General features: G+C 34.2%; 1 protein-coding gene across 1 annotated transcript; it reads right to left on the bottom strand.

The window, feature by feature from the left end:
- Positions 1–294: 294 nt before the first annotated feature.
- On the bottom strand, positions 295–5324 carry LOC125677003 (complement C1q tumor necrosis factor-related protein 3-like). Its single transcript, XM_048914912.2, has 3 exons — positions 5275–5324; positions 4981–5138; positions 295–729 (listed from the first exon to the last, which is right to left on the bottom strand). Exons 1-3 carry the CDS (start codon positions 5319–5321, stop codon positions 338–340), a joined length of 597 nt encoding a protein of 198 aa, XP_048770869.2. The 5' UTR covers positions 5322–5324; the 3' UTR covers positions 295–337.
- Positions 5325–11178: the final 5854 nt, after the last annotated feature.

Below are 11178 nucleotides of genomic sequence, written 5' to 3'. Positions count from 1 at the left end.
AAGTTTGTTCATACTATGACTAACAAGGTCAGACAAGGGACATTATTAGAATTTAATACTTTACATGAAAAAATGCAGCTCCTCATGTAATTGATGTTTCCATTGAACCACTGGTCAGTTGCCCATTTCGTTTAATATCTTTATTTTTGTGTTGCTCTCATTGTACTGGATAAATATGACCTTCATAGAAGGCACCTTACTTCATTACTCTTCAATATATTTATTCAGAATTTCTGCAGTTGTATGTATACCAATGCTATCCGCTATATGATATGAATTATAAAGACATGTATGGCAATGGTCAAAAGTCCTTTACTTTTGAAAACAACTCTGTTATTTACAATCGATAACCAGAAAATGATGCCCAAGTTTTATAAGCAAATTCCCCGAATCTGTTATATGTCCTTATCCACACTTTGTCGTTCTTCTTCATTTTAATAATAGCTGATGAGGTTCCACTTGCGTTATGAGAATTACCGGTTCTGCCGTCAACAAAATTGTAGCCCATTACCATGCCGTTAAGAACAACTGTGGTGTGAAAGTGTTTCCCTTGCGCTGATAGCATGGTCCATGTGAAGACATAGGTGCCCTTTTTGGGTGCTGTGAATATACCCGTGTTAGCGTCATAAGCGGATCCAGAGTTCAGAATCATTCTCCCAAATACAACAACAGCATTCGCATGTAGATTCCACTGATCCGCGGATAGCTGGGCGTAAAAGGCGATGATCTCTGTTTTAAAAAACAATCACAAAATTGTAACTGAACCCCACAGTTTAATATTGTTCCCTGCAGTGTACTGAAACATTTACATATATGTAACTGATTAGTTTGTGCAATTCATACATCTGTCCATCAGGGTGGTAATTATAAATAGCATAATGCAATCATATGATATGGATTTAAAAACTAGATTGCTAGTGTACTGAAACAGACGTTTTACTACAAACGTACTTTCTGTAAATCATGAAACAGAAATGAAAAGGTAAAAGAGAGTTACTTTTATAAAATTCGTAAAACATGCATGGTTTCCCAATAACAGGGAATCAAAAATTTAAATAATAATGAAAGGTGAAGATAACGAACAATGATCAATCTCATAACTCCTAAAAGAAATACAAAATAAAGAACTGGGCAAACGCGGATCCCTGGACATACCAGAGGTGGGACCAGGTGCCCAGGAGGAGTAAGTATACCATGATATGTGATGATGATGATTTGTTTAACAAATCTGTCAAGCTTGCTGATTGTACATGTTGCAAAAGCACCTAACTTACCCTTTATATGGTTTTATTTGTTTTGGTTTTTTTTTATTCTCGGCCATTATGTTACGTACATGTATAAATCTGTAAATCAAATTGGCGGATATGTTAATCGTATTTATTACTGTGTAATGAAAATTTATTATCCATTGCGGCTATATGCAAGATGGTGAGACATTTCAAAGGGATTTTTAGTACTGAAATATGAATCAATATATCGTAATATAAAGCAATTCGAAGTACATGTATGCATGAAAGGTGAAGATAACGAACAGCGATCAATCTCATAACTGCTATGAGGTTAACTATATCAGTATGAACATTCGACATTACGGTTTTCCAGAACCACATAGTCCCCATCCACAGTGATTCCACCTCGTACGCCATTCCGTGGGCAAAATTATCGTTCCTGATTTGCGTTGGGTATCTATTTTATTTTCTATTTATTCATCTATTTTGGTTTATTTTTGGTTGGGATGTTTTTTTAAACTACTGCTACACTGTACAACGATAATTCTATATTCCCTTCATTTAATTACTTGGTTTATGTAAAACTTATACGGTACCAATTTTGATGCACCAGATGCGCATTTCGACAAATAATGTCTCTTCAGTGATGCTCAACCGAAATGTTTGAAATCCGAAATAACAATGAAGTTTTAGAGCTATCGTAGGGAAAAACAGTGTGCCACAAAAATGGAGTCGAATTCGTCTAAGGATAAGAGCTATGCGTGAGGGAGATAATCCTTATCTTATTGCTGTGATAAAGTTTAGAAATTCATTTCAAAATCAAGGTATATCTCCCTCATGCATAGCTGTAATCCTTAGACGAATTTGACTCCAGTCTTTGGCACTCTGTTTTTCTGTTTAGTTCTTACAAGTTTATTGTTATTTCGGATTTCCAATATTGTGCATCACTGAAGAGACATTATTTGTCAAAATGCGCATCTGGTGCATCAAAATTGGTACCGTACAAGTTTTACATCCAGCAATTTCTTTGAAACATAATATGAAACCAAATTTTGAACTTTAAAACTGCTTTTCATTTGAGAGCGTCCAAATACCAAATCTCGAAGATTTGAATTTGTATTCTAGTAAACTTTTAAGAAAGTTTGGGTAAGTTGTTGTAATCCCGGTCCGTCTGTCACATTTAGTCTTCCTCAAACTCCTCTTACACTTTAAATAGTAATCAAATCTTCATTCAGAATATGAACGGTAGTGCCCTTTAGATGTGCAATAAAGTTTCGGAATTAAATTTGCATTTCCATCCTTGAAGTCAAATAAGGGTCAAACAGCAATGTGGTTTGTTTTTTTATTTAAAAAACTGTTTTTCCAAAACTCCTATTACATTTCAGTAGTTACGCAGCAAAATATTGATCTTTCGGAAGGTGATTGGTGGATGTGCAATAAAGTTTCAGGATTTTCATTTTCATCTTGCAGGCCAAATTTGGAGCTGAAAACAACGTAATTTAGAAAAACCATGTTCCTAAAATTCCTATCAAATTTTACGCATTAGTCAATACATCTTTTGGAACATGATTGGCGGTGTCCTGTGGATATGTAAAAAGTTTTAGAATCTTTTTTTCATCCAGGAGGCCAAATGTGGGGCCGATCAATGACCTTTATATACAAACCCTATGTTTCCATAACTCCTCTCACACATTACGTAATTGTTTAATTTTTCAGAATAGTATTGGTGGCGTCCTGTAGATGTGCAAAAAGGTTTTTCAGAAATTCCATTTTCATTCTTGGGACCACTAAGGGGACGAAGATTTAAAAATCCTTTCTTTCCCTCTCTCTTTTCTTCTATTTTATACACAAAAACCTTCTTTCTTGAACTCCTTTCTGGACGGAATTTATGATTCATTGCAAATTTAGACTGATAATCAAGTCATCATACGACTATATACCTGTCATTGGGTAAAATGATGTATGACATGTTTCATACCAATTCTTTACACACTGATTTTGACTACGGATTAATCCGTTTACCAGTTCAAGATATGGGGCTAACGGTGGGTGATCGGTCCACAGAATACGCGTACTCCTCCAACCACCTGCTCCCACCTCTAGTATGTCCAGGCGTCAGTGTTTGCCCTACTCTCAACTTTGTATTCTTTATACGAGGCGTGAGATTGGTCACTGCTATCTTCCCCTTTTCATGAAATACTAACATAAGAGGCCTATGAGTTGCATGGTAAACTGAATATTTTACACACAATTTCAACAATAACATATTCATGTAAATTATGAATACCTATCGGGGCTTATTTGGTTACACAGGAACAAAGGAGATTATGATAAAAGGCAAACACTTTCGTGCGGGAATTGCTGTCCTATGACAGCATCTGGTTCAGAATATAGATCTCAGCTTCGATTTCAAAAGTATTTATTATGATATTATAAGTTCAAACTGAAATAATCTTCAAATCAAAGAATTTTATCTAGCATAACAATATTTCGAGAACACTATGTTTTCAAGGATATGATATTTATACATGGGACTTTTGACTTACATTCGCAAGAGCGTTTGTAAACATCGCAAGATTTGAACTTCTTAACTTTTATAATCATATAAAATGGGGGAATTTAGATCGGTGAGAAAGATTCTAGATTTAACAAAAATATAGTAGAAATACAATATGAGAAATGATGCCGGTATGCAAGATAGGAAAGATACGGTATTCTCTTAAATCAATTAAAAAGGTTACTGTCATTACAATAAATACTTGAAATATAATTAGACATACAAAAATTCGTGGAATTTTTTGCTTCAATTTGGTTGAAACTTCATTTATTAAGTGAATTTAAAAACTTGAAATCTTAATGTATCAACGAAACATACAAATCGGTTTTTTCTGTTGTACCATCTTAAGATGGCGGTATCTCAAGTTACGGGCTACTGCTAAACCTAACAAATATACTACAGTTCAACTTGATTTATTGTAGATTAATACGTACCGTGGAAATTGGAAACCTAATTAGGCATAAAGATAATCATGGAACTTTGATTTAATATGGCAAAAACTTTGAAACAATCATTAACTAGATCCATGCTAATTTTCAATTCTTTGCTTTTCCCTATGCATAGATATGGTGTTCAATTTCTTTTGGTTTTTAAAGCTATATACTACGTTATCAGAAATGCTAGCATTTCTGAGAGTTGCGCCTTCAAAAATATCATTTTAAAATTGATGTTACACCAAGAAAGTTATTCAGTTTAAAATATTTGATACATTAAAACTGCGAACGATTATCATTGAATTCATGTGTAGAGAAATCATGATGAGTAATGCTTATGAACGTGACTATATTGCAAAAGTAGGAAACAAATTCAAATTGTGATATGGAAATGTCAAAAATTGCGATTTTTTTAAAAACTATCTTGAAGAAACAAACTGTGATAGTTATAGTAAGATATGTATCGCATTCATGTTGGCTACTAGTAAATGCACACTTGGGACATTTCAAACAAAAACAAATCTAATGACATACTTAGTAGCTCATTAATTCAGAAATTTCGTCAATTACAATTCAAATCTAAGCAATATGATATGAATATTCTTCTGAAAACAATTCTTAATCTTCGATTATGCCTTACTGTGGTTTACAATCTGAATGAAATCTGTTCGATATTTTTTGTTTAGAAGTGCATAATGTCTACAGTTCCAGAAATAACCCTTAGGTTACTAAATGTTACTAAGCTTATCTGAATTTATACCGTTATCGCTGGATCCTGAAGTTTTCCTTTCGTATCCCAATTCTCGACACAAAGTATTGTATCTCTTGTATTTACTGATGAAATCCTTTGTAGTCTCTATTACTGACAATTCAGCCACTATCACCACAACAATGAAGATCCATTTTATTGTGAAACCCCTGCGTTAAAAGAAAATATGTTGCAATAAGGTTGAAACAAATGCCTAGTATAAACCTTAATTCTACATATGTAATCAGAATCATTTCACAGTCTACTTTAGATACATGGTTGATTATAAGGTCTAGTAATACTTACATGCTGATACTGTTGAAAACTATATGTTTTAAAAAGCGCGGTTTCATATATACATGTATATATAGTATAAAGATACCCTACAAAAAGTAGCAAAACGTGTAAATTTATACGAAAATCCATGCATGCAAACGTTCTCACGCAAAAAGTAAATTAAACGGTTTGTTTTCAATCACATTTGGTCTGACGATAGTTATAAATACATGTAGTGGGTACATAACACGGTCTTCACATTGACAGTGTGCATACGCAAGCTTCAACCAATAAACTATTGTGTAGTTCTTTGAAAAATGTTAATTGTTGCTGTATGATAGATCAAGTCCCAAGTAGGGCTGACAGTGACATCTATAGACACATCCCTAATGACATATATTTCAATCGCATGATCGTACAGTAAAAGATATGGAAAGGTTCGTTTTCAAAGTAAACTTCTACCACCTGATTGTTTCAATATTTTTATGATGACTGACATGTTTCATACCAATTGTTAGGCCATTCTTTGCATACTTATTTTACTACGGATCACTCCATTTTACTGATCAACATATGGGGCTCACGGCAGGTGTGTCCGGTCAACAGGGGATTTGCTACTCCAAAGCAAATGATCCCACCTCTGGTATATCCAGGTTTCCGTGTTTGCCTTCCTCTTAATTAATGTTATTCTTTATAGGATTTGACATTGATCACTGTTCGTTATCTTCACCAGTTCAAATTTCAAAACAATAGTCTAGCAATTTTTTACTATGATAAGTTACAGTAGTTATAGAAATAAATTCAAAAAGAAATTAATATTATACTAGTCAGTTAATAAACACATGGAAGTTTATATTGGATTAATCGATTAATTACCATACAAGAACCTCTCTATCAGTAGGTACGATTTTTCAAACCCTCAAAGAGTTTGAAACTTTATGTATGTATATATGTATATTTCTGGAAAGTGTTTAGAGTTTATATATAAGCACGAAAACCCAACAACACCCTACTTTCTTTAAGTGTCGGATCTGAAAAAGATACAAGGCCAGAAAAGAAATTTATAAAAACCCTGAAAAGGCCACGACACTGTTGATTATTCAAAACTCAAATTTTTGACGTAATAAGCGTCTTTATCAAGCGACATATTACATTATACAATTATTGCTGTTTATGAGGTCAATACGATAATTTAGACACATGAGGAGTACAATATTCACCGAGCCCGAAGGGCGAGGTGAATATTATACTTCGAAGGTGGCTAAATCATCGTATTGACCTCAAAAACAGCAATAATTGTTTTATTATATGCTTAAATGATTAAAAAAAACTTCAAGATTGTTCATGTGACGACCGGAAAACAAAACTGCTGAAATCTTAGCCGAACCCAGTGAGAAACGCGGAATTTCATTGGACGGCAAAAATAAGTATAATCGATCGTGTCAAATTGGAAGTTCCCGACCTATTTTTGATCCTATGTGGAAAAAATAATTCCTAATGTTCACCTGGAAGGTCACTCGCAGGTAAACATAACGTAGTATGATTTCTACATTGTTGGATCTCAGCCAATTAGAGAGCTAGGGATTATTCAATCATATAATAAAAACAATTATCACACCACGAATATTGATAATCTATACATTGTTAACAAGAATTTTTAACATTATTTATTCTTAACATTCTTGTTAACAATGCAGATTATCAATATTTGTCGCGGGTTTTGTTTTGTTTTTTTCGTAGGGTGTGATATTTGTTTATGTAATATATGTCTTTTGATAAAAACGTGGGTTGCATCGAAAATTAGGGTTTTGAATAATCAACAGTGTCGTGGCCTTTTCGGTATTACATCAGATTGTGAGGGAGAAAATAAAATGTCAAATTCAAAGTAAATGAATATTGAAACGAAACTTTTAACGCCAACAATCGTGGCTTCTCCTTTTATTGTACATATGAACAATGGTCACATGGGTAAACTACAAAGATTAGTAAAGCACGCTGTAAATAGAAGCATTTTACGTTGCATAGCATTTAAATGATATGTTTTGCAATAATATCCATGCTGTCCCTTAGTGAACATTATGTACGTGTGGAATGTTATTTATCAAGTACAAATGTACTTACGAATGTCAGAGTCAGAGATAACTAGAGATACACTAAAATAGATATCTAAAAACACCACAATATGGAGTTACGACTTTGTCACAGCTGTGACTGTACATATGTCAACACCGAAATGTGTGAATGAAGGGATTATTCAAAACATTTAACAAGACCATGAAATGGACTAAAGAAGCTATAGTGGGAAAATGAAACACAGTCAGTGTGGCAATACCAAAGACTAAATTTTTAAATATCATCCACTTACTGTGGCCTTCAAGTCGACATGTATATACATCCACGACATTTGATCTATTAACAATCATAACAACTGGATCCTACATGTACATGTGTTTTACAAACTTGCAAACTGTACTTACTAAACTATAATTATACCGATTTGATTACAATTTTATATGTATTCACACAACACTATCATTATTTGCTGTCCAAGAAACTGGTGTGTGAAGCAACTGGGTTATATAACTGGGTTATATTATTGTATATATCATGTTGTTAATTTAAATCTTGTCTGCAATCAATATTTCACATATAATTATAGATATGTGCAATGCAGAAGTGTGAACTCTGTCAGCATTACCAGTAGTAATTCTAAATGATTGTTATTTATTTTCATTGTTATAATTAATTGCTTGTTAACCTGTACATGCCCCCCCCCCCCCCCCCCGAGGGCCCTTGATTGGTGAATAAATAATAAACATATATCCCAGTCAACTCGAAATGAATAAAAGTCTTCAATGTCCTCTTCATATTTTGATATCTTATTGAAGATAGCGACAACTCAACTTTATGATAAACGGGATGGTTTGAGCTTCTCCATCGTCAACATCCCATAATGTAAAACTTATACGGTACCAATTTTGATGCACCAGATGCGCATTTCGACAAATAATGTCTCTTCAGTGATGCTCAACCGAAATGTTTGAAATCCGAAATAACTATGAAGTTTTTGGAGCTAAATATAGCCAAAAACAACGTGCCAAAAAAGTGGAGCCAAATTCGTCCAAGGATAAGAGCTATGCATGAGGGAGATAATCCTTAATTTTGAAATGAATTTCTAAATTTTATAACAGCAATTAAATATTAATTAGCAATATTTCATTATCACAGGGCCTGCATTTGGTATGTTTCTCTTTCAACTGATAATACGCGAAGGCATATAGTGTATGTGGTGTATATGTCTCTCAACTGATTTCATGAAAGGTGAAGACAACGAACAGTGATCAATCTCATAACTCCTATAAGCAATACAAAATAGAGAGTTGGGCAAATACGGACCCCTGGATATACCAGAGGTGGGGTCAGGTTCCTAGGAGGAGTAAGCATCCTCTGCCGACGGGTCACACCCGCCGTGAGTCCTATATCTTGATCAGGTAGACGGAGTTATCCGTAGTCAAAATCAGTGTGCCACGAACGTTCTAACAATTGGCATGAAACACGTCAGATAGCATTTGACTCAATGATAGGTGGTATTGCCAAACTATATTGGTTTAACGACCATATAATTTGCGAAGCGGTGATTTTAAACGAAAACCCCTGTACCATCAACTTGTTTGCCAGTAGCCTGCTTCGATTTAAAAACTTACCATACACAGAACAAGCTCTTGCGTATCGAATCAGTTGAGAGATGTAAACACCATATGCAGGTGATAATGGAATATTGCTAGATAAATATGGGAAGTTGACGATGGAGAAGTTGAAATCATCCCGTTTGTCATACAATTGAGTTGTCAGTTTACCGTCAATATCTACTTTCAATAAAATATCTAACTATGAAGCAGAAATGGGCGACTATGTGGTGTCTTTCATTTTGAGTTCACTGGGATATATTGAATCGACATATGAATGAAAACTATTATTGTTAATAAATAATACAGGTGTACATCGTCGATATATCTATATGTCGAATTGAAGGCCACAGCAAGAGATGTTATCTTCTCACGTAGAAGTTTTTGAATAAATTCTGCTTAATATGAATATAAAAAGATGTCAGGTAACAAAGGAGCACAATTCATGTCCATGGGAATTTCAACAGACTGTTGGAAGACCTGATCACCAAGGACTACGAAGATATTGTCAATGAGGAACTCCAGCATACTTATTCTTTCAAATTCAGAGTACTTGTGCGTGGAATTAGAATGGTGTTAAAACAGTACTTTAATTTTGGATGGCTGATTACCAGATATGAATATTTCCGTTTTTCATTTTTGTTGAAGAAGCAACTGTCTATTATGTCAAAAACTTTAGTCTTTAATTTATTGTAATGAGTGGTCCTCTTAAGCGTTCTAAAGTTATGTTTTGATGTTGTTAATTTGAGAAAAGTTTTGTGATTTCAAATTTACTGAAAGTTCTTTAGAATGCTTTAGAATCCACATTTGATTTACACCACTTCTCGCGCATATAGTGGTATATAGTACCTTTGAAGTTTCTCCTTCACAACTGTTAATATTTTCGTGGGGAGCAAAATAAGGGCTTGGTAGAACATTTACTCGATCCAACAATGTATATTTATGAGGGTTTTATCAAACTTAGGAATTCATTATGGGTACGGTAACTCATATTCATCCGATCCATTAAATTGGATATTAAATGTGCCTAAAACTGAAGCATGGTTTTGAAAAATTTCATCTTTTGAAAGAGCAGTTGTTGTATAAGTACGATTACCAAAAGTGGATTTAATGCCAAGTTTCTTTAAAATACAGTTGTAATAATGAGCCTTACAAACAGACAATGTTGTTACAAGCTTTGTCAGCTGGAACCAAATCATATGCATCTGATGCATCAAAATTGGTACCGTACAAGTTTTACATTATGACCCTTGGGTCGAGGCCTCTGCTGGTGGACTGTTAGTCCCCGATGGTCTCTACAGTCCAGTAGCTAAGTACTTCGTTACTAGCTTGAAAATACGGATGTATATTTAATTGCTGTTATAAAATTCAGAAATTCATTTCAAAATTAAGGATTATCTCCCTCATGCATAGCTCTTATCCTTAGATGAATTTGACTCCACTGTTTTGGCACACTGTTTTCCCCTATAATATCTCTAACACTTCATTGTTATTTCGGATTTCAAACATTTCGGTTGAGCATCACTGAAGAGACATTATTTGTCGAAATGCGCATCTGGTGCATCAAAATTGGTACCGTACAAGTTTTACCTTTCTCATGTAACCTATCTAATTTTTTTATCACTTCTGGTTTACTAAACACAGAAGGATAGATGGTGCGTACTTTTGTTTTGCTGTGTCCAATGCGGGATTTTAATATTCCTCTTTTACTTTTAATCCATTCTCACAATGCATTAAGTTCTTTTTCATATTTAGCCCTTCGCATGGTAAAATCTTGGACAGAATTCATAATAGAGATGAGGTTCTTCCTCCTATTGAAAAACCGAGGTTCTCTGTATTCAGGACCTTTTAAGATAAGTGATTTAAGGTCCTCATTTTCATCTATATCAATATCACCAATAATGGCATGTCCAGCTGGACTGTAGTTGAAAGAAGACGAAGAACAAGAACACGTAGGTGGATTAAGCATAAGATGGTCTATATCTAGGGACTGCAAAGTTTGTTTATAATTAAAAAGTTTGGATGCAATAGCAGAAGTATATATGTAGGAACTACAGGGTGTAGACTTGAACTTCAAATATATTGGACTGCAAGATTAAACTCTTTTATGACGAAGAATGTTGCTTATCTTTGCGGCATCTATTCCTTTGAGCTTAAGGAACTGGAGGCATGGTTCGGAGGAATACCATCCATGGCCTGTGATTGGCAACATCCATAATCACAGAGTTAGGTCTATATTCTGGTGTTG

This window comes from Ostrea edulis, chromosome 3, assembly GCF_947568905.1.
Source record: "Ostrea edulis chromosome 3, xbOstEdul1.1, whole genome shotgun sequence".
Classification (NCBI taxonomy): domain Eukaryota; kingdom Metazoa; phylum Mollusca; class Bivalvia; order Ostreida; family Ostreidae; genus Ostrea; species Ostrea edulis.
Note: the sequence above shows the minus strand (reverse complement) of the source record. Positions and strands in the feature narration are given on the sequence as shown.

Bases quoted from the DNA above. Each gene is read 5' to 3' on its own strand.
- LOC125677003 (XM_048914912.2), bottom strand. From the start codon at position 5,321: ATGAAACCGCGCTTTTTAAAACATATAGTTTTCAACAGTATCAGCAT. The intron at 5,139-5,274 runs GTAAGTATTACT...CTTTTAACGCAG, and splicing joins GTTTTCAACAGTATCAGCAT to GGGTTTCACAATAAAATGGA. The intron at 730-4,980 runs GTATAAATTCAG...TTTTTAAAACAG, and splicing joins TTCAGGATCCAGCGATAACG to AGATCATCGCCTTTTACGCC.